Source organism: Megalops cyprinoides, chromosome 11 (assembly GCF_013368585.1).
Source record: "Megalops cyprinoides isolate fMegCyp1 chromosome 11, fMegCyp1.pri, whole genome shotgun sequence".
Classification (NCBI taxonomy): Eukaryota; Metazoa; Chordata; class Actinopteri; order Elopiformes; family Megalopidae; genus Megalops; species Megalops cyprinoides.
In genome coordinates, this window is record NC_050593.1 from 2,164,203 (window position 1) to 2,188,613 (window position 24,411).

General features: G+C 46.5%; 1 protein-coding gene across 1 annotated transcript in view; it reads right to left on the reverse strand.

The window, feature by feature from the left end:
• Positions 1–891: 891 nt before the first annotated feature.
• The window catches only part of LOC118785793 (von Willebrand factor C domain-containing protein 2-like), a 44,367-nt gene continuing 20,847 nt past the window's right edge, over positions 892–24,411 (reverse strand). Inside the window, exons 2-3 of the mRNA XM_036540730.1 lie at positions 13,938–14,067; positions 892–1,043 (exon numbers count right to left, since the gene is read on the reverse strand). Of these exons, the coding sequence (XP_036396623.1) occupies positions 892–1,043; positions 13,938–14,067 (282 nt within the window). The remainder of the gene's footprint in view (positions 1,044–13,937; positions 14,068–24,411) is intronic.

Genomic DNA, 24,411 nt, shown 5'->3' on the forward strand with positions numbered 1-24,411 from the left:
GCTTAACATTATTTCAGAGCAATGATCAAGAGGTCATGCTGCTTTGTCCAGTTTTCTGGCCTGTGTCAACAGTGTTGCCCTGTTACTACCCCATGAGTTTGTACTGTCCCTGGTGGACAGAATGAGCTCTGAAGCCATACTGCAAGTGTGGTAAAGGGGGATGTCAAAAAGCATAAACTGGCTCAGACCTCTCAATGTAGCATGTGACTTTGGACATTGGCCCTGTTGGGTGGGACACAGCAGAACCCCTCTGACAGATCTTGTCATTGATGTTGGCATTGTGCTATGCTTACTGCATTAGCCTGTTGCTAATTTGCCAGAAAGCATAATGCTTCCATGACTTGATTTTGTGACTGAAAATTTCTTCCCAGGTTCATCTCCAGACATGCACAAAAAGGCCACGTTTCCATGTTAGATTTGTGTGCTTACAGGTTTTCACCTCCCATAATTCCACTGACATCTTCTCTTGCCTTGTTGCTTTGTACAATTTTCTACTGTCTTTATCACACACTTCATGGTCACAGTCTGGGCAGATGGAAGATGCTCCTTTTTTTCTGAAACAGTGTCAGTGTATGGTGGTGAAAGTTATCTGACCAACACATCACATGCTTGTGTAAGTGGCATTATCAAGTGGTATAAAATATATAATAATAACAACCGTCATAAATTTGAAATAAATTCTGAAATCATCTCTGTGGGTGCAGCTTGCTCCACAAGGGTGAAGCAATGCTGGAGGTTTTGCACACAAATATTTCAGCCAACCACAGCACCTTCCATCAGGCGTCCAAAAAGTTGCTCTCAAGTCAGTCCACCATGCCCAGTGAGCAGCTTTTAGCCCAGCCCACATTGTAGCTCCACCCCCATCCAGGAAGGGGCAGGGGAGGGTGGCTTCTATGGTGAAGTCTGGCCGTTGAGGCACTCCCGCCGCAGGCACTGTGCAGGCTTCCACCAATCCCCTGTGTGACAGTGGCAGATAGTGCAGCCGTCCACCTTCACCTCTATACCTGCTGGAATGATGGTCGTACCAGCAAAACAGTTTGGGCCTGGAGGAGAGATTGGAAAGAAAGAGAGTTGAGCTCTCCTTACAGAATATACTATATACACACCTACATATATATATATATATATATATATATATATATATGGACAAAAGTATTTGGCCACACCTGTTAATTATTGAATCCAGGTGTTTCAATCAGACCCATTGCCACAGGTGTATAAAATCATGCACCTAGCCATGCAGTCTTCATTTGCAAACATTTGTGATACAAAATGGGTCGTTCTGAAGAGCTCAGTGACTTCAAGCGTGGTACTGTGATAGGATGCCACCTTTGCAATAAGACAGTTCGTGAAATTTCATCTGTGCTGGATATTCCACGGTCAACTGTAAATGATATTATTAGAAAGTGGAAGCGTTTAGGAACAAAAGCAACTCAGCCACGAAGCGGAAGACCACGTAAAATCACAGAGCAGGGTCAACAACTGCTAAGGCGCATGGTGCGTAAAAGTCGCCAACGCTCTGCTGATTCCATAGCTGAAGAGTTCCGAACTTCCACTGGCATTAATGTAAGGACAAAAACTGTGCAGCGGGAGCTTCATGGAATGGGTTTCCATGGCCGAGCAGCTGCATGCAAGCCTCACATCACCAAGCCCAATGCCAAGCGTCGGATGGAGTGGTGTAAAGCACACCGACACTGGACTGTGGAGCAGCGGAAACATGTTCTGTGGAGTGACGAATCACGCTTCACTGTTTGGCAGTCAGATGGACGAGTCTGGGTTTGGTGGATGCTGGGAGAACGTTACCTGCCTGACTGCATTGTGCCAACTGTGAAGTTTGGTGGAGGAGGGATAATGGTATGGGGCTGTTTTTCAGGGTTTGGGCTAGGCCCCTTATCTCCAGTGAAGGGCAATCTTAATGCTTCAGCATACCTGCTTCAAGACATTTTGGACAATGCTATGCTTCCAACTTTGTGGCAACAGTTTGGGGAAGGCTCTTTTCTATTCCAACATGACTGTACCCCAGTGCACAAAGCAAGGACTATAAAGACATGGTTTGATGAGTTCGGTGTGGAAGAACTTGACTGGTCCGCACAGAGCCCTGACCTCAACCTCATCAAACACCTTTGGGATGAACTGGAACGGAGATTGCGAGCCAGGCCTTCTCGTCCAACATCAGTGCCTGACCTCATAAATGCTCTACAGTATGATATATATATATATATGAATGACACACCTGATAAAGAGGGGAATGGGAAACATTTTTATCTAAAGCAAAGACTCATGCTTAAATGCATGAAATTTAGCAGGGAAACACTTCAAATATAAACAGTGAAATTGATGTCTATAGAGTCAACTCCAGAAATGTTGGCACAAGAATATGAGCAAAACATTAATATAATATAGATAATACATATAATGATTCTAATTTTCCTCAAATGTTTGGAGAAATTGCTAACTATTCATTTAATAAAAATAATTCCTGCAAAAGTGTTGTTTTGTTGTTTGGAATAGTTTATTCTGTCAAAAATGTATGTGGCAAAATTATTGGCACCCTTGAAGAATACTACAAATAAAACCAAAGGAATTTGCGTCTTTGGGGGGAAAAAATGTTGATATTGCTTGCTCTTGATATTGCTTTTAGTGTCTAGGAACTTTACTGTTGTCTATGACCATTTCCTGTTTCACTGGGGTATAAATATGAGGTAACACACAGGTAAATTCCTTTTGTCATCCATCAACATCAGAATCAGAATCAGATCTTTAATGACCACACGACTGAGGTCGGCAGAATTTGCTTTCAGTACAGCATGAAGGATAAGCTCAATTTCAGTAGTGTCAGTAACATCAAACATAGGCAGATAATAACATCACATAAGACATTCAACACCACATTAAACATTAGACAATGACTAGCATAGCAGACAGTGTTCACAGATGCTACATGGCAAATTTCACAGACAATATTCACAAGCACTATTTACAAGATTGACATAGGAGAATTCACAGATACCACAAGACAAGATACACAGACAATATTTACAAGATTGGCATAGGATATTTAAGTGCGGGTACCTCTTTCAGGGTTAGACAGAGGTATTCAAAGTCCTTATTGTAGAAGGGAAAAAAAATATTTTTAAAATGAGATGTTTTGGCGGGCAGAGACCTATAGCGCCTCCTAGAGGGCATCAGCTGGAAGAGGTGGTGAGCAGGATGAGAGGGGTCAGAGATTATTTTTTTACTCTTTTGATTGTTCGTTTGTGATATAGTGATTCAACTGATGGGAGGGGGGTGCCAATAATCTTGGATGACTTGTCGACTGTGCGCTGCAGTTTTCTGTGTGTGTGACCGTCCAAGCTGCCGTACCAAACTGTTACAGATGAGGCAAGTATGCTCTCAATGATGGCTGTATAGAACTGAAGGAGGAGGCTTCGGTTTACTTTGAATTTTTTGAGCTGTCTTAGCAAAAACAGTCTCTGCTAGGCCTTTTTGATAATGTGGTCAGTACTGATGTTCCATCTGAGTGTGTTGCTGATGTGGGTGCCAAGAAATTTGAATGAGTCGGTTATGGTTATGGGTTCTACTGAAATGTATATGGGGGTTTTGGGGAGGGGGCTGTGCCTGAAATCCATAATGAGTTCTTATGTTTTAGATGTGTTGAGCTGGAGGTTGTTATCAAGGCACCAAGTGACTGCTTGGGCTACCTGCTCACGGTATCAATCTTCGTTGTTGTTGGTTATAAGTCCAATTATAGTTGTGTCGTCTGTATATTTTAGAATGGTGACTGAGCTGTGGTGGGATATCAAGTGGTTTGTGTAAAGGGAGAAGAGCCAGGGTGAGAGGACACAGCCCAGGGGGGCGCCTGTGCTGAGGGACAGAGGGCGAGATACAAGGCTATTTATCTTAACCCTCTGTTGTCTTCTCCACAGGACGCTCCGAACCCAGTAGCATATGCAGGGGTCAATGTTCATGTCCACTAGTTTATTGAAGAAATTGACCGGGTTTATTGTATTGAAAGCCGAGCTGAAGTCGTAGGATTAGGATGTGGGCATAGGTGTTGGGTGACTCTAGGTGTTGTAGTATGTGGTGGAGGGCTAAATTAACAGCATCCTCAACAGACCTGTAGGCCCAATAACTGGTAATTATCCATCAGAGAGATGGTGTTGGATTTCAGATAGCAGAGGATGATGCGCTCAAATGACTTCATGACCACAGCTGTAAGGACAATTGGTCTGAAATCATTGAGGCAGGAGATCTTGGTTGATTTTGGCAGAGGGATTATGGTTGAGTCCTTGAAGCACTGTGGAACTGTACACTGGCGGAGGGAGGTGTTGAAAATGTTAGTAAATATTGGGGCCAGTTGAGCTGCACAGTGGTTGAGTACAGCTGGACTGATCCTGTCCGGGCCTGCTGCTTTCCTCTTGTTCATTTTCCTGAACGTGGCCCTCACCTCCTCCTCCTGAATGTAGAATGGAGGAGGTGGAGGGGGGATGGGGGGAGAGTAAGGTGGGACTGGAGACTGTTCAAACCTCCCGTAAAACTCATTGAGTTTGTCTGGGAGGTCAGTATCGATATCAGGTGTTGGGGAGGGACTTTTTTTGTAATTGGTCATCTCCTTTAGTTTTTTCCAGATAGTTCTTGTGTCATTTGATGCAATCTGTTGTTCCAATTTTATGGCATAGTTTGACTTGGCTTTCCTGATTGCAGACCTTAGCTCATATTTAGCAATACTGTATTGTTCCCTGTCTCCGCTGATGAAAGCAGAGTTCTTTTTCTTACGTAGAAGTTGGATGTCTTTGGTGAACCAAGGGTTTATTATTGCTGTGGGGTTTCACTGTTTTAGTCGGGATGCAAAGTTCCACGCAAAAATTGATGTATGACGTCATGGTGTCTGTGAGTCCATCAAGGCTCTCAGCACCTGCACTGAATATGTCCGAATCAGTGCACTCAAAATAGCCTCTCAGAGTTTCAATGGCTTCAGAAGTCCAGGACTTGATGGATTTGGATGTTGAATCGGTGGACTTAAGTCTCTGTCTGTACTTCAGAATGAGGAGCAGCATGGCATGGTTGGACTTTCCTAGCGGAGCCCTCAGGAACAAATGATATGCTTCGCTAATTGTAACATAGTGGTGGTCGAGTGTGTTAGATCCTCTGCGGGGGCATGACACCTGTTGTTTATAGTTGGGGAGTTCAGAAGACAGATTGGTGTTGTTAAAGTTGCCAAGCACAATGACTGCCGCATCCGGGTGTGAGTTTGCCACAGAGGAGATGTAGGTGGCTAATTCCATGATTGCTATGTTTGCATTAGCTGTAAACACCAACCATAACAACCGAGGTAAACTTTCTGAGAAGGTAAGATGGTCTGCATTTAACACTGATGTATTCTAGGTGGGGGGAGCAGGAGTTATTTAGCATTGTAGTATTGGTACACCAGCGCTGATTAACCATAAAACAAATACCACCACCTTTGGTTTCATGGATAGTTTGACTGACCTGTCAGCACGGTGGAGTGAAAATCCAGGTGGGGTTACCGCTTGATCTGGCACAGTGTGGTCCAACCGAGTCTTGGTCAGACAGATGGCTGAGTAGTCCTGGTAGTCCTTGTTGGTTTGGATTAAAAAGAGGAGTTTGTCTATTTTATTTCTGAGGGATCTGACATTAGACAGTAGCAGTGTAGTGTAGTAGTGGCCGGTACGGGCGCCTCCTCAACCTGGAGAGAACACCGGCACGCTGCCTTCTCCTACCCAGTTTATGCCTCCAGGAGGTTGGGTAGCCAGGTGTATTGTTTATGGCCAGTATTTCCGCAGGTAACATTGATAAAGTATATGACTCCAAGACTGACATCAAATTGTCTCTAAAGGATAGTAGCTCCCATCGGGTATATGTGAAAAGACATGACGAATGTGAATAGACATAGCGATACGTGAATAGACATAGCGATACGTGAATAGACATGACGGTTAAAACATGGGTAAAACCAAACTCAACTCAACCAAACAACTCAAATGAGAAAAAAAGCTGTTGAGCTGCATAGATTGGGGAATGGCTACAAAAAATAGGAATGGCTACAAAAAATAGGTATTCAGTTAAAATTACCAGTAAGCACAATCAGGGCCATAGTAAAGAAGTATGAAAAGCATGGAACTGTTGAAAATTTGCCAGGAAGGGGATGCATCTGCATATTGTCCCCACACACAGTGAGGAGGATGCTAAGAGAGGCAAAGAGGAGCCCAAAGATCACAGTTTCACAACTGCAAAGTTTAACTGAATCTTGGGGTTTCACCGTTTCAAAATCAACAGTGAGACACCACCTCCATGACCAGAAGCTTTTTGGACGAGTTCCACGAAAGAAGCCCTTCCTGTGAATAAGACACAAATCCCAGTGTCTGAACTTTGCCAAGCAACACTGGAGTTACAACTGGAATCATGTGTTGTGGTCAGATGAGACAAAAATTGAGGTTTTTGGCCACACGCACCATCGTCATGTTTGGTGAAAAAAGTGGACTGCATACAAAGAACGGCACCTCATACCCACGGTGAAATATGGTGGTGGCTCTTTGATGCTTTGGGGCTTTTTTGCTGCCAGTGGTTCAGGGGCTCTTGTTAAGGTCAGTGGCATAATTAATTCCATTCAATACCAGGACATTTTAGCCCAAAATCTGGTTGCCTCTGCCACAAGGCTGAAACTGGGCCATGGCTGGGTTTTCCAACCAAAACCAAAGCACACATCAAAATCGACAAAGAAATTGTTGCAGCAACACAAAATCAAAGTTTTGCAATGGCCCTCTCAGTCTCCAGCCTTGCACCCAATTGAAAATCTGTGGTCTCAATTGAAGATGGCAGTTCACAAGAGAAAACCCAAGACTCCCAATGAGTTGGAAATAATCTGCATGGAAGAGTGGTCCAAGATCCCTCCACAAGTGTTCTCCAACCTTGTTAAACACTACAGAAAGGGGCTGAGTGCTGTCATTCTCGCCAGGGGAGGCTCCACCAAATACTGAAAATTGGGGTGCCAATATATTTGGAATCTGCATTTTCATGAAAATGTGTGTTACTAAAGGAAAACTTTTTGTTCCATACATCTGTTTGAAAACAAAAGCATGAGGTTTACCCATTTGTTTAAGCCCAAAATATCATTCATTGCATGTGTGGTTCTTTTTATATATTAATTTTAGCTCATTTTCATGAAGGGTTAGTAATTCTAGAGTTGGCCGTATATGCATTTCTTTCCAACAAAAATTTTAATTAAAAAATGGCTACTTTGACTAATCTAAAATATAAGATAGTTTTCCTTTGTTTAACACTATTTGGTCACTGCGTAATGCCTTTTGATGTCTTTACTATTATTCTAGCATTTGGAAAATAGTAAAAATAAAGAAAGAAAGGTGTGTACAAACTTTTGACTGGTCCTAAATGTTACTTTCCACTTCTAAATAAGAAAATAGTAATAACTTCCATTAACAACCTGATTATACACGTCATTTAGTGCTTAAATCAGGAATTCACAGACAACCAATGTTAAATTGGTTACACAAACTATACTCAAATGTCTGAATTTGTTACATATACAGTACCAGTCAAAAGTGTGGTCATGTCTTTATTTCTTTATTTTTACTATTTTCTACATTTTAGAATAATAGTAGACATCAAAGCTATGAAATCTCTCATATTAAAAAAAATATATATATATATATATATATATATATATATATATATATATATAGAGAGAGAGAGAGAGAGAGAGAGAAAGAGAGAGAAGGAAGGATAGGATAAAAACCTGCAGGTCTTTTGGAGAGGGTGGTTTGAAATACCTGAGGGAGTTTGAGGTCAAAACAAACACAAAGATACTCTTTCAGGGTTGTTTTTGCATCGCTATAGCGATCCCCAAATTCCCTAACTCATTCCCTAACACAAACCCTTTGTGGTCTAACATAACATGATAACATGAGGACATCCCTGAAAAGGGATACTGGCAGCAGTGCAGGGAATTAGGAAGTATCATTTAGGGTGATGGGAATGGGAATGTTGTTGGAACGTTAATGTCTACTGCAGTATAGTACAAAGTAGATAGCGAAGCTCCTGCTTGGAAATGTCAAAATATGGACAATGTTAACTACCTCCCCTCCCAGCAGTCCAGAGCTCACAGCAAACTTCACCTTTCGTGTCAACACCCCTACAGACAGGCTGGAGGAGATGCAGGAATGCTGAGTCTTGACAGTAGTGCAGAAAGCATATTCCTTGACAGGAAGAACTGCTTTAGTCAGTACAATCTAATGCTTGGGGTGCTTGACGTCCCCAGAGGGGACAGAATGGGGCCATTGCAAAACGCCAACATAAGTGAAAATGGGATGTGCAGCATAGAAAAAAGCAAAACAAATATTGACCCTCTTGTTTGAAGAATCGGAGGGAGAGGGCAAGCTGGAGGTTGGGTGGAACATCTGCAACATTTCTATGGATGCATCAAACACACACAGGGGGTGTAACAGTGCCCCCTAGGGTCACTCTTGAGGGTGGAACGCTCCTTTGCTGGGCCACGTTGTTTTGGTGATGTCATGGCATGGACAGGCTCTTGACAGCCCAGCAAAACAAAGCCCCATTAAGTACAGTACCAGGGGGAGACCTCATGAAGAGCTGTCCAGTTCTCCTTTCTAATGGTCCACAACACATGGAAAAGATCAAAGATTTACAGCAGCGAATGGCAAAGTCCTCAGCACAGCTGGGTGTTTATAGCATGGTGAATTCTCTCTGCATAACATAGAGCCCTGAAATCTGGAGACTGGTCAGGGAGGGAAGGGTTAGTGATAACAAAAAGTGTCTGTGAATTCAAAGCAACAGTGAATCTTTTATTCCCAACCCAAACAACCTCACCACTTTGAAACATGCTTCTGGGGGGTGTCTTGAAGAAATATTGCCCATTTTCCTCATGGAACCCAGAAACAGTTTTTGGTTGGATGTTTGAGACAGACAGACAACACACATTCTGACTGACACCTAATACCTGCCTGTTATTTTTAAATATCTCTTGGAACAGGTAATCTTTGCTTATGTTAAACAGTATTCAACTTTATGTTTTGAAGAAGGCCAGTTGTTTATAACTGCTGTCACTTTTATGTGTGAACTTTCAGAGCAAGTAGTACTGTTATAAATAACCAATGATGCAGGCACAGGGCTGCTGAAAAGTTGATGTTTTTTTTTCTTGGCTAATACTGAGTTATATTCTTTCTGATAAAACTGAGTTGTCATCATGTATCGTATAACACTTACACATATGTTGCTTTTATTTTCACCACTGGCTAATGGTACACAGTAATACAAAGGTCTAAGGTTTAATCCCCAGATGAGGCTCTGCTGCTGTTCCTTTGAGGACGATACTTCAATATCTTCAGTAGATATCAACCTGTCTCAATTGTTAAATGAATATAAAAATGTAAGCTCTGTAAGTCACCCGGGGTAAGGGTATCTAGCTAAGCAAATTAATAATGTAATAAAATTGGAGTCAGCTGTTAGAGTTTCTTTGGCTGTACACCTTTTTTCTGTCCTGACAGCAATAGTCTTTAATAGCTGCTAACTGAAATACTGTAACTTTGCACTGTAAAGCAGCTTGTCATTACCTGTCAGTCAATGCCTCTACACAAGGTTTGGCAATCTCTCCCTTTTGATAGGATGACAAACATGGCCAGATGTCTACTGTTGACAGAAAATGCCACAGGAGCAGAAAGACAGGAAATGTAAAACAAAACTTTGTTCATTCAGGAGCAATTGAACTACTGTTGTGGAATACCCACTAGTTTGACCTTGTTGATATTACTACTTAAAAACCACCTAGATTCTATAAAAGGGGGAAAATCAGTTGATAGAACCTAGCTTATATAAGTCACCTTGAACTGAATGAGAAGAATGCACACTCAGGCAACATTCACGCAACATTTTATTTTTGCAGTGTTTTCCCTGCATGGAGGCCATCCATGGCTGATATGGAAACATGTAATTTAAGTGAGTTTCAAAAGCAGTTGAAGTTTTTACATTGGTGTATATCATGAATGTGTTTGCTGTAATGTGAAGTACAGTATATATCACTCAAAATTGCTAGCTTTGTCCTGATACATAATGCATGAAGCTGGAGTCTTTTAGCTTCGCGGTACATGGAATTTGAGGAATTGCTTCAAAATTACTTGAGCTCTGCTGTGTCAGTTAAGGTCTGCAGCTAAAAATCCCCTTTAAGCACACTTTAAATCCAGAGATTCTTAAATGCGAGGTCACCCTTAAAGTCAACTGAGAACTTGATCAATCTTTTCTGAGAGAAATACAAAATACCACTCTGTGCTCTGAAACATAGTCCATGAAATGTAGGGCCTGATTTCAACCAGCTTTGCCTGTATCTTTGACAAACAAATAAATGCAATATTTGTATTTCTTTCAAAACAAAGACAATCATTAATTTTGTTGATGTTGTTGATGTTAGTGAAGAACAGAAGTAACAGTTGTGTTTAACTGTGAGTAAAAGTTAAAGACAAATGTTGATTGAATTCAGACTTATGCCTTCAGCCCGGTTATTTGCTAGGTTATTTGAATTCTGTAATGATCTAAAGTTTAAATGAGCCTGGAAAACATCTGACAAACAACCCAATGAACAGACAAAACAAACAGATAGACAAATGACACTTAGGCATAGAATAGAGATGAATAGATAAACAAATAGACAGATGGATAGCTGGATACTAATAAAGATGATCTGACAGCCATGATCCCCTGTCCGTGCTGAAACGTGGCCTCTTGTGTATGCTTTGGTGTCACCTCAGAGGCAGTCCCTTTTTCACTGCAGCCAATTAAACAAACTCAACGGTGAGTTTACTTGATGAGGCTCTGGCTCTCATTGATCTCATGTGTTGCCCTGATTTGTTTCCATTGATTTCACATGCCCATTTATTAGTGAGTTGGCAAAGCAAACGCACTATTGTCATCCGATAGTTTTATTAGTGTGATTGCAATGCGAAGCATCACAAACGCACTATTGTCATCCGATAGTTTTATTAGTGTGATTGCAATGCGAAGCATCACAAGCACACTATTGTCTGATAGTTTTATTCTTCTTCTTCCACCAAATTTTATACCGCTCCTCCTCCCACAGTTTTCAAGATATCCACCCCAAACCAACTGTAACCCATCCAATCTGACCCAGATCGGTGTGCTTGTATACAGCTAAGCAGTACCCGCACTCGTTCTCTGGTTTTCGACATTTTTTTCATCCCTTTTTCCCTAGACTCCCATTCATTTTCAAAATCACCCCCCTCACACTTCATGGCCTTCCCACTCGGTCACTTTTCACCCCGTAGCCACCATACCTCACAACAAATCGGAACAAATCACCTGGAACAAATCACCCAACACTCATCCAAGACCGTCTTGACCCACACTCGTCTTTTTATCATTTTTTTCAAGTTTTTTACTTGTTTACTCATCCCTCCATCCTCCCATTCACTTCAGTTCATTTTTCAAAGTCTTACTGTGTGGTCACCTTTCAGCCTATGGTCACAGTACCTCATATGCTGGCTCAGGTCATGCTACCTAACACTCATTGAAACCCATACTGACCAGCACTCATCTTTTTGTCGTTCACTCATCCTTCCATCCTCCCATTGACTTCAGTTCATTTTTAAGGTCTTACTGGTCGGTCACCTTTGGCCCGACAGCCACCTTACCACATATGCTGTCTCAGGTCAAATCACCCAACACTCATTGAAAGCCATACTGACCTGCATTCGTCTTTTACTCTTTTATTCATCCCTCCATCCTCCCATTCACTTCAGTTCATTTTTCAAAGTCTTACCACTCAGTCACCATTTGACCAATAGCCACGGGACCTGATATGCTGCTTTGGGCCAAGTGACCCAACACTCAACAAAGGTGGGTGTGTCCCTAGGAACCATATTGTTTACCCTGGCAACCACCCAGCAACTCCCTAGGAATGCCCCAGCAACCATATTGTTTACCCTAGCAACCACTTAACAACATCATAGAAACCTCCTAGCAACCATTTAGCAACACCCTAGCAACCACCCAACAATGCCCTAGCAACCACCTCACATACAGTATCTTAGTACCCATCTAACTATGCCCTAGCAACCACCTAGAAACACCCTGGCAACCACCTAGCAACAGCCAAGCAACCACCTAGCAACAACCTAGAAACCACTTAGCGACATTAGAGCAACCACCTAGCAACTCCCTAGCAACCACTTAGCCACATCCTAGCAATCGTCTCATATACGTTAGCATGTTTTCGCTGCCGAGTCGCAATGAAACTCTGCATTTTCTTCAGGAAATGCACTTTACTAGTTATAGGGTAGAATTGTTTGTCTTGGAGCTGGGTTGTCTCTTGGACAGCATGTTATGTGGCAGTGTGGCAGAGTAATCGAGGACATAGTTTTGTTAGCAGAACGTTGTGGGTTTGAACCCTAAGCAGAATACTGCTGTTGTCCCATTGAGTCATCTCCATAACTGAATTACCCTGATAAATGCATGTGCATGAATGGATCATTGTTTCCCTGAAAAAAAACAGATAATTAATGCTTTGCAGGGTCCCTTTTTAACCTTGTATCTAATAAAGGCAATCATTCCATGTAAACCTCCTAAACAGAAAACCACTGAATCAGTATCATGTCTCACCATGTGCCATGAGCCAGTTTGTCTTTTGGAAAATGCATTCCTAATGAATTTACTTAATTACATAATCCATCAAACCCCACTGCAACAGAAAAACAGTGAAACCTTGCACTGTGTCAGCAAACCTGGTATTTGATTCAACCAGTACTGATCCAACCCGAAGGAAAATTTGTGTTTCACATTTTTCAACTGAAAGGAGCCCCTGCATAGTTAAAAGACCCCAGTAATGATGTGTGTGTATGGAGGTTGAGGTGTCACTCTCCAAGCGTGCAGATAGAGGCAGTTTAGCATGCTCATTTCCAGTCAAAAAAAGTAAATGGTTAGCCAATATGTCTTTATCTGACTAATGGGAAATGTAGTGAAGGGTGAGAGCAGTCACCCCACATGGCCTCGAACCCAGGTCTACGGGGTACCAACCATGCCACTTTGACCGCGACACCAAAGAGCCAGGCTCGTTGGTATTGCAGTCAGAGCGCATACTCAACCGTAGTGACGGCACTCCGTCACACTGCCCTCACCTTTGGGAAGTGCGCCCATGCACTTCACGCACCATGGTGTCCCTCATGCATTCTCCTGCCATACTTCTCCCATCCCAGGGTGCCCCACTCACCAGTGCTTCACCCATCTCTGGGGTCCCTCACACACCAGGGTCAACCAAACCTGGGGGTCCCTCATACGGCTCACACACCGAACACGCCTCCGATGGCCTCATGGCAAGCCACCCCACTTCTAACACCATTTGTAGCGAAGGGCGAGAGCAGTCACCCCACCCAGCCTCAAACCTGGGTCTACGGGGTACCAACCATGCGACTTTGACCTCGACACCAAAGAGCCAGGCTCGTTGGTATGGCAGTCAGAGCGCATACTCAGCCGTAGTGATGGCACTCCGTCAACAACAATTTTTTTCTTTGGGTGCAGTTTTCAGTTTTTGTTTGGTTATCCTCGGCAGGCAAACAAGAACATCCTTAAAAATGATCCAGCTTGGTGGTTAGCCCTCCAGGGCAACAGGGCACTGGTTGCAGCCCTAAGTTAATTCTTTCTTTGGCCTACAGGCAACTGTGCCAATGTCTTTCACCAAAGCTGTCCTTAACATTTTCAGCTATGTGTCAACAGACAGAAAAAAGATATGAGCAAATAAACCCACACAAGTGCTTTTACCTGGCAAGTCCTCAGGGTCCAGAACAGGAAGTGCTCACAACTCACAGGTCCTTGCAATGCTGTGGGACAGGAAGTACTCTTAGACCTACTGCTTAGTTCTACACAGGAAGTGGCCTTACCATGTTTACAGATGGGGCAGCACTGCTCAGGCTCGTAGACGGGGTTGACACATTCAGGAACAGCACAGTCCGCCACCACACAGTGCACCTCATTATTGGGCTCACAGCGACACCACTCACAGGGAGAGGGCTGGAGAGAGAGAGATACAGGGATGTAGAGATGGAGAAAGAGGAGGCAGGGATGGAGAAAGGGAGAGATTCAGAGAGAGAAAGAGGCAGGAATGGAGAATATATAATGGAGAAATGGAGAAAGAGAAGGACAAAGACAAAGAGAGAAGGAAGTAACAAGAGAGAAGAGTAGAGAGAGAAGATGCAAAATGAGGTAGAGGAGAAGACAGAGAATAAAGGGGAGAGGAAGTAGATTTTAGATAACAATTCACAAACAATAGTGAAGTTTCCACAATTTTTCTTCAAATATATTTTCCCCACAAAAGTTATCTCAGATAACTGCACATTAACTTTTGAGCCTTGTTTCTGTTCCAAAATATCAGCCGCAAATTTGACTTACTATGCGACACAAGGGGCTCCACGGCCATGTTGACATTCCGCCTGAAACTACCAGCTATTGTCTGATATAAAATAGTTTGCCAGTTTCCTCTGGGAAACTGAAAACACAAAGCCGAGCCTGCATGATTCAAGCTGCCTGTCATTCAACAACACTCAGCCTTTTGTTTTCCCTTGTAATTATTTTCCTATTTTTACTGGACGTCTAACCTCCAGCTATCACAGTTGATGCCACATGCAACAACAAATTAAACAGACATTTCTCATTTCCCCAAGGCAGTTGCTTGAGTTTTCTGGAGTTTAAGGAAGACTGACTCTCATATGAATATTTATGCCCTATGCCTGTTCAGCTGAAACAAAACAAAAAAATTCCAACTCGCAGAGAAGAAATGCAATTATTAATAGCTGGATTCTGAAGCTGCTGCATAGGTTGATAAAATGAGACAATTTTGCATTTGGTCACAATCAATTCCACATATGCAGTTGCCTATGCTCTCCAACTGTACACAGGAACACACTCAAATACATGTTCAGCCTTTTAGAGCTTCGCTTTTAAGAATCACCTCCTTATAAGAGTTAATTTAGTATCAACTGCTCTTGGACAGATGTGATTCCTATAGGATTGCCCTCAGTGCCTAATTGGAAAAAAATATCCTGAAGGATAAGAAGAGATTAGGATTTACAGAAAACAATGGAAGATGACTGACCTCACACCAAGTCAAGACCTTTGGAAAAGAATGAACTGACACCTGAAAATGTTTCTGTATTTAGTGATAAAGAGCTTAATGCAGGTTATAATAACCAGAGCTCTTAAAGCCAGAGAAATTGCATTTAATTATGGCTCTAAAGTTGGTTTCGGTCAAAGATTTTTTTCTTCTTGTGCTGTTCTTTGTAAAAGCTGCCCCAGTTAATATGCCATCCAGTGGTGTGCGATTAGGCTTTTCAAAGTCTGTGGAAAAACAAGACATTATGGCTCCAAATGAGACTGTCTGGAAGAAGGGGGTGGTGGAGGGACTGTTCTCGCCAGATGTATTTTGCTGAAAGAGATCTTTGTCCCTTTTCACTGTGTATTCAGTACTCCACTCTGTCTGAGAGGAGAAATTCATAGCAGCCACAGCAGAGCCTTATATCAGCATGGTTCTGCATTACCTGTTACTAACACTTTGTGAAATATCTTCATTTTCAAAAATATTCTTTTTTTTTTTTTTTTCAAAAAATCCACCCTCACATTAAGAATACTACTCCTTTTTGACTCTTTATTTAATTATTTTTTTCCCCCCAGACATTTTCCAGTGAACTGTCTCATGTTCTATAAAGCATGATTCAGGCCATTTCTCAGCACTATTCTTTGACTTCTTCAGAACATTAATGCTGCTGTTACCCATTTTTAAAACCTTTGCCTTCAATATTTCAGCATGAGGTGGGGTTCCCTGGGCTGTCTTCCTTAATTCAGGGGAGAAGGAAGTAGTTGCAGCTGTGACACAGAGCTTGTCTCTGACTCCAGCTACTCCAGGGCGACATCCTGTTCCTATCTCCCAGAGATGTCAATCAGAAGGTTGTAGGCAGCCATATGACAATGGCCAATCATAATAAAACACATTAAGGCTTTTCCCAACAAAAAGACCCCAGATGGGTACTACATATTTAGCTATGATACCTACTCTGAAGGTTTCTAGATACAGTCAGTAAGTACACAGAGTCTCTGATTCATGACAATCGAACTTAAGGTTTCCAGGAATGCCTTGTGTCTTTAAAATGGGGACTGGCTGTATTTTGAAGTAAACCCTGGAAAAGTGTTTGTTTGGCACACGCCAAATATTTATCCCTCACAAGGCTCATTTACCAATAACTGATGCATCCAACCAAATCCTGTGTCTTAGATTTGGTCTCGCATGAAAACACCCTTAGGGCCTTTTAAGCCTTTTCTCCTATTGGTTTAGACATGTTGCACAACTGGTCATGTTGTATGTAGTGTGACAAAGTGTGACATTTTCACTGAGACATCACCCTTAATGAGAATCAAGACTTTTCACTATGCATTAATAGCTAACGGAGCAAGAACAACAGTTTTAAGGACCCACACATCACCATTGGCTGTGACCAATCTGTCTTGTCTGCACTGGCTTTGGTGACTCAGTAATGATGTTCGCCTCAAGGGGGTTAATCATTCCCTCAGTAAGCAAACCTCTCCAGGGCCCCCAACAGTAAATGCACCAATTACTCCAAAAGGAGAGTGTGACTCATGCATATTTATGTGTGAATTATTAAGGCAGACAACGGACGGAACCCACTACCCCCCATGGCTCCTTGCTCCATTAAATGCATGCAGAACAGTAACCTGAGAACTTTTGATGGCCATTATTTTCCATATATGGGATTCGTGGTCACTTCCCGGTCACCTCTTGGTCACTTCTAACCTTGCCTGTTGAAATTGGCTTTGGTTCCCTCAAGCTGAACCCTGCACAGAATTAACCTGAAGTAGGCCGATGTTTTTAATAATGAGGTTGGGGGATTGGGAGGTTGAGGCTGAGGTTGTGGTTCAGGTTGTTCGTTTTTTCATTGAAATTTGATCAGATGCATCTCAGTGGATTCATAAGACCTGTTGTACAAATGAGACACGTGTCATGCAGCATACCTGCAACCGCTGTGAAATGGAGGAGATTCAACCCTTCTGCCCCTAAAACCACACAGGTCCTGTGGGAAAGATATGGAGTGCAATGGTAGGCATGCCCGCTCCATATCAATATCCAATCTTCAGCAGCTCAACAGCATAACCATAACTCAGGTGGTGGTAAAGGCCCAGAGCAACACCAATGTTATCTGATACTAATGAAAATCTAAAGGACACCCACTGTCTGTGGGTTTTGCGGTTTTGTCAAAATCACACATATAAATATTACATACATAGAAAGAGACCTATTGCTATTTACAAGAAACAAATTTTATTTGTGTTTTAATTGTAAGGTACACCATCTAATCACCATCACCATCATACTCCAGATGCTGTACCAACGTTTCTTACAGATAATGGTATAACGATCACTGCTTTGTCTTACCAAATGGTATGCTGCCAGTTCACACACAAGCCACCTGCTGCTGCCAATGTGCGTAAATTCCAATTGCTGCTGTCAGTGGAAGTGCTGATGATGCAAGGGGCTGCGCTTGCGCCCTCTCTCTAAACTCTCACACACAGCGGACACTAAATAATAATTCTAAACTGAATTAAGCATGCACTTGTCTCGGAGGAGAAGTTCTCAACCACTGATTTTTTATCCAGTTGTATTTAGCTTCAAATTTTATTTTTAGCTCTAAGAAAATTACTGAGGTCCTGTCAGGGCTCCGCCCTCCTAGCTGTGGTGTTTTTGTTTTTCCCTGTCCATGTGCTTTTGTTTTTCCTTGTGTTCCAGCCCCGCCCCGCTCCCCGCCTGGTCCCCGCCCACCTGATTGCCCCATTACCTTCACCTGCCTGCCTGCTCACCTGCATCCCATCTCCTCATCAGCCCAGCCCTATTTCTACCCTGCTTGTTCCTGTCTTGTTTGCCAGTTCGTCTCAGCGTTTTCGTACCTGTTTCGTTCCCGCAGTTTTTTGGATTTCTGTATTCTCCGTGCCTGACTCTGCCTGCCCTTCGTCTTCGTTTCCTGCCTGCCGTTTTGTCCCTTTGCCTGATTGTTTGCCTGCCCGGTTCCTGATCCTGCCTGCTTCTGTTACTGACCCTGTTTTTGTCCACGGACTGCCTTCCGGTTTTCGACCCTGCCTGCTTTTGGTTTTGCTACTTTCCTGCCGTCATTGATAAACCCGCCTGCAACCTGAAGCTCTCTTGGTCTGCGACTGAGTCCCTGCCTGAGCCCTTACAGTACGAACTGGCCACGATGGACTCAGCAGACCTGCCCCAGCTGAGGACTGCGCTGGAGCTGCAAGGCGCATTACTGGGGGACCATCAAAGCCAGCTGGAAGCCATAGGCCGGTCCTTGGAGAGTTTCGCCACCAACCTTGCCGGCGTCACGTCCCAGAGCCAGGAGAACCGCCCCGCACCGCCTGTGGCAGCTCCCCCGTCTGCCCCGCCAGCTCTCCCATGCCGGGAGCCCCGATTGCCACCTCCCGAATGTTACGCGGGGAATCCCGGAACCTGTCGGTCGTTCCTCTCCCAGTGCTCCCTGGTTTTCGAACTCCAACCCTCCACGTTTCCCACGGACCGGGCGAGGATCGCCTACGTGATTACCCTGTTGACGGGACGTGCCAGGGAGTGGGGCACTGCGGTCTGGGATGCCGACGCCCCTTTCTGCCACTCCTTCGCCACCTTCGCGGAGGAGATGAGGAAGGTCTTCGACCGCTCCAAACACGGTCGAGAAGCCGCGAGGGAGATGCTCCTGATCCGCCAGGGGCGCCAGTCGGTGTCTGACTACGCGATCGATTTCCGCACCCTCGCTGCCTCCAGTGGGTGGAACACGGAGGCACAGTATGACACCTTTCTCCACGGCCTTTCGGAGACCATCAAGGACGAGCTGACCACTCGGGAGTTGCCGGTCAGCTTTGACGCCTTGGTGGATCTGGCTATCCGCGTTGACCAGCGCCTGTCACAGCGGCAGCGGGAGAGAGGAGCCAGTGAACCGCGGAGCCCCTCCCGTGAGCCCCTACCCACACCAGCAACGCGCAGCCCTGCTACACCGCCGCCCGTTTTCCCGGAGCTGGTGCAAGTCGACCGCACTCGCCTGACTCACCTGTCCCCGGCTGAGCGTCAGAGGAGGATCAGCGCCGGGGCGTGCCTGTACTGTGGTCAACCTGGGCATTTCGTGGCAACCTGCCCAGCAAAAAGCCAGCGCTCACCTGTAGCAAGGGGACTACAGGTGAGTGTCACCCCCTTAAGCCAGTCCTCTGAAGTCCGCCCTCTGTTTTCTGCCACGTTGCTCGTCGAGGATCAGCCTCACCCGGTCTCCGTCCTGATTGACTCGGGGGCCGATGGGAGCTTCATTGATGCCAACCTGGCGGCCCAGCTGCAACTGCCCCGGGTCCCGCTGCACTCGCCTCTGGAGGCCCATGCCATCACCGGGGCCCCGCTGGTCCGCATCACCCACGCCACTCCCCCCGTGGGCTTCCTCATCTCCGGCAACCATCGCGAGGAGATAGTACTGCACGTCATTGATACCCCGCAAGCTTCCATAGTCCTGGGTCATCCCTGGCTGGCGCGACATAACCCCCACATCGACTGGCAGGGCAACAAGATCCTGGGCTGGAGTCCGTTCTGCCACTCCCACTGTCTGCATGAGGCCCTAGCTCCTGTGTCACCTGTCGCTTGCGCACCAGAGGAGTTTCCGGACCTCTCGGCAGTGCCGCCGGAGTATCTGGATATGAAGCCCGTGTTCAGCAAGTCCCGTGCAGCCTCGCTTCCCCCTCATCGTCCTTATGATTGTGCGATCGACCTCCTGCCCGGCTCCTCACCACCTAGGGGGCGTCTGTACTCCCTATCCCTGCCGGAGACTGAGGCCATGAATCGCTACATCCAGGAGTCCCTAGCAGCTGGAATTATTCGCCCATCCTCCTCACCTGCCGGGGCCGGCTTCTTCTTCGTTGGAAAGAAGGACGGCTCTCTTCGTCCGTGTATTGATTACCGGGGTCTCAATGCCATTACCGTGAAGAACCGCTACCCCCTCCCGCTCCTGTCCTCTGCTTTTGAGTCGCTGCAGGGGGCCACCGTCTTCACAAAACTCGACCTCCGCAACGCCTACCACCTGGTCCGTATCCGGGAGGGGGATGAGTGGAAGACAGCCTTCAACACCTCCACCGGTCACTACGAATATTTGGTTATGCCATTCGGATTAACTAATGCTCCTGCTGTGTTTCAGTCACTGGTGAACGATGTCCTACGGGATATGCTGAACCGGTTTGTTTTCGTCTACCTAGACGACATCCTCATTTTTTCTCGCTCCCTGCCCGAACACGTCCAGCATGTCCGTTGCGTTCTCCAGCGCCTGCTGGAGAACCACCTCTATGTCAAGGCTGAGAAGAGCGAGTTCCACCGTGACACCATCTCCTTCCTGGGTTTTATTATCTCAGCGGGCAGCATACAAATGGACCGGCGGAAGGTCCGTGCGGTGGAGGAGTGGCCCCGCCCCACCTCTCGTCGGGAGCTGCAGCGCTTCCTTGGTTTTGCCAATTTTTACCGCCGCTTCATCCGTGACTACAGCACTGTAGCAGCTCCCCTCACGGCTCTGACATCTACCAGCAGGGCATTCTCCTGGACCCCGGCAGCCAAAGCAGCATTTCGCAACCTGAAAGGCCGCTTCACCTCTGCGCCCATCCTGACACAGCCTGATCCTGCCCGTCAGTTCATTGTGGAAGTGGACGCTTCGGACATAGGAGTGGGGGCCGTCCTGTCTCAGCGTTTGGCTGCAGACAACAAACTCCATCCCTGTGCGTTCTTCTCCCACCGCCTCACGCCCACCGAGCGCAATTACGACATCGGCGACCGGGAGCTGCTGGCGGTGAAGCTCGCACTGGAGGAGTGGAGGCATTGGCTGGAGGGGGCAAAGACGCCGTTCCTGGTGTGGACCGACCATAAAAATCTGGAATATATCAGGTCGGCTAAACGTCTGAACCCCCGACAGGCCCGCTGGTCCCTGTTCTTTTCCCGGTTCGACTTCGCCCTGTCCTACCGACCGGGTACCAAGAACGGGAAACCTGACGCTCTCTCTCGCCAGTTCGCGTCAGCAGGCGAGACCCCAGAACCCAGCACCATCTTGCCTACCCGGTGCGTGGTTGCGGCAGCGCAGTGGGACATCGAGACCACCGTCCGCGCCGCCCTCCGGACCGAGCCGGGTCCTAGCTCCTGCCCCCTTAACCGCCTCTTTGTCCCTCAGTCTGTCCGATCCCAGGTCCTGCAATGGGGGCACTCGTCTAGACTTGCCTGCCACCCTGGCGCCCGACGTACTGCGGCGTTCATCGGTCAGCGGTTCTGGTGGCCCACCATGAGGGAGGACATTCCCCGCTTCATTTCCGCCTGCTCGGTCTGCGCCCGGAATAAGACGTCCAACCAGCCACCTGCCGGTCTGCTGCAACCCCTGCCAGTTCCCCGACGACCCTGGTCCCACATCGCATTGGACTTCGTCACTGGCTTGCCCTCGTCAGATGGTAACACCACCATTCTCACCGTCGTCGACCGTTTTTCCAAGTCTGTCCACTTCATTCCGTTGCCCAAACTTCCCTCCGCCAAAGAAACAGCGCAGCTGCTTATTCTTCACGTTTTCCGGCTGCACGGCCTGCCCTCTGACGTGGTGTCTGACCGGGGTCCCCAGTTCACCTCCCACTTCTGGAGGGCATTTTGCAGATTGTTGGGCGCATCAGTCAGCTTGTCGTCGGGGTTCCACCCCCAGTCCAACGGCCAGACCGAGCGGGCGAACCAACAACTGGAGACGGTGCTGCGATGTCTGACGTCCCAGGAGCCGTCGGCGTGGAGCCAGCACCTGCCCTGGGTGGAGTACGCCGTAAATTCCCTGCCATCTTCTTCGTCGGGGCTGTCCCCTTTCCATTGTTGCCTGGGCTACCAGCCCCCTCTGTTTCCTGCCCAGGAGGAGGAAGTCGGCGTCCCCTCGGCAGCTGCATTCATCCGGCGATGTCGCCGCACCTGGAGGCGTGCACGGCTTGCCCTGCTGCGAGCCTCAGCCCAGGCTAAGCGCTTCGCCGACCGCCACCGCTCCAAAGCCCCTCGTTATCGCCAGGGTCAGCAAGTGTGGCTCTCCACCAGAGACCTTCCCCTCAGAACAGACTCCCGCAAGCTCGCCCCCCGCTTCATCGGGCCGTTCCCCATTGCTAAGGTGATCAGTCCCGCAGCGGTCCGGTTGAAGCTGCCGCTCTCGCTCCGCCGCATACATCCCACCTTCCACGTCTCGAGGATCAAGCCCGTCTTCCGCAGCCCGCTCTGTCCTGCACCCCGGGCGCCCCCGCCACCCCGCCTGATCGACGGATCGGAGGCGTACACCGTGCGCCGCCTGCTTAAAGTTCGGCGACGGGGGCGCGGACTCCAGTACTTGGTTGATTGGGAGGGCTACGGTCCTGAAGAGAGGTGCTGGGTCCCTGCCAGGGACATCTTGGACCCCGACCTCATCCGGGACTTCCACCGCCGGCACCCTGGCGAACCCGCTGTGACGCCTGGGGGCGTCCGTAGGGGGGGGGGTACTGTCAGGGCTCCGCCCTCCTAGCTGTGGTGTTTTTGTTTTTCCCTGTCCATGTGCTTTTGTTTTTCCTTGTGTTCCAGCCCCGCCCCGCTCCCCGCCTGGTCCCCGCCCACCTGATTGCCCCATTACCTTCACCTGCCTGCCTGCTCACCTGCATCCCATCTCCTCATCAGCCCAGCCCTATTTCTACCCTGCTTGTTCCTGTCTTGTTTGCCAGTTCGTCTCAGCGTTTTCGTACCTGTTTCGTTCCCGCAGTTTTTTGGATTTCTGTATTCTCCGTGCCTGACTCTGCCTGCCCTTCGTCTTCGTTTCCTGCCTGCCGTTTTGTCCCTTTGCCTGATTGTTTGCCTGCCTGGTTCCTGATCCTGCCTGCTTCTGTTACTGACCCTGTTTTTGTCCACGGACTGCCTTCCGGTTTTCGACCCTGCCTGCTTTTGGTTTTGCTACTTTCCTGCCGTCATTGATAAACCCGCCTGCAACCTGAAGCTCTCTTGGTCTGCGACTGAGTCCCTGCCTGAGCCCTTACAGGTCCAGACCTCGGTGACCTCATAGCTGGTTACGGTCACGGTAACAACAGAACAAATGGAGAGAGGCAGTGTCCTTAAGCCACAGCTCTTAGGCTGTTCTCCTCCATTTGTGTAGAAGTTAGACAGTAGTTTCCTAGGACATACAACAGAGCAACTACTGGCAGCCACTGTCCACAGGGAGGTACAGCCAAAAAAGAACTAAGCTCTCAGATTCCTTAATTAGAAAATTCTGAACAGATGTGACGATGAAAGTCTTCTTCCTGGAAACTTTTGTCCACAAGCCTTTTTCAAAACATTCTTTAAACATTTTTTTTAAATATTACATGAATTTAGCAGATGCTGTTCTCCAGAATGACCTCCAGCACAATAGACCATAAGTATTCAAGTTCAAGTTATATGAGCAACAGTATCAGACCAGGCTAACAACACCACAGTCCAGTGAGTGTGAGAATAACACCATTCAAATCCTACAACAAGTTGTGGTAGGCAACAGAAGCCAAGTACACTACATCACAATACTAAACGTAAAATAATCATCACACAATTAACAATAAACCTAGAGGTGGCAGGTGTTAGGGGGTGGGGATTGAGGTGGAACCAAGATTCAGTGTGAAGAGGTGGGTCTTCATGTCTGCGATGGAAGATGGCCAGAGATTGCGCTGTACTAACCTCCATGGGGAGTTAATTCCACCACTGAGGGCCCAGTATAGACAGGGATCATGTCTGACAGGTATGGCCCCACCAGGACGGGTCAGTCATTTGCCCCATTGATGCAGCGTGCAGACATTTTGACAGAATATAGGGTTTGAAGACCGACATATGAAACATGTGAAGAGGCAATAAAACTCCTAATGCCAGTAACCATTGTTGACATACTCTTTTGGAGCAGACCTATGGAATGCTAGCTGAACAGCAATCTCTCATAATAATGATAATGAATTTCACCATTCCACATTTTAAGAGTACAGATATCATTTGTGTTGGATAAGCCTATATGTATGCAAATTCCCACCCATGCTCCCTGTTCAAGGGGCCTTCGGTGACAGACAGGGTATTTATCAATAAACACTCTAGTGGTTTTAGAGCAGCCAGATACAAAAAACACTATTACTATGTAAATAGAGACAGGGAATAATACCCTTTTAGCCCAGAGATGCACAAAAAATGATCTCCTACCAGGTGGGGTGGAAAGTTTGAGGTGAAAGCACCCGTGCTACCCGTGGCTGCCCGTATGCTACCCGTGGCTGCCCGTATCAAATTCAAGTCTCTCATGC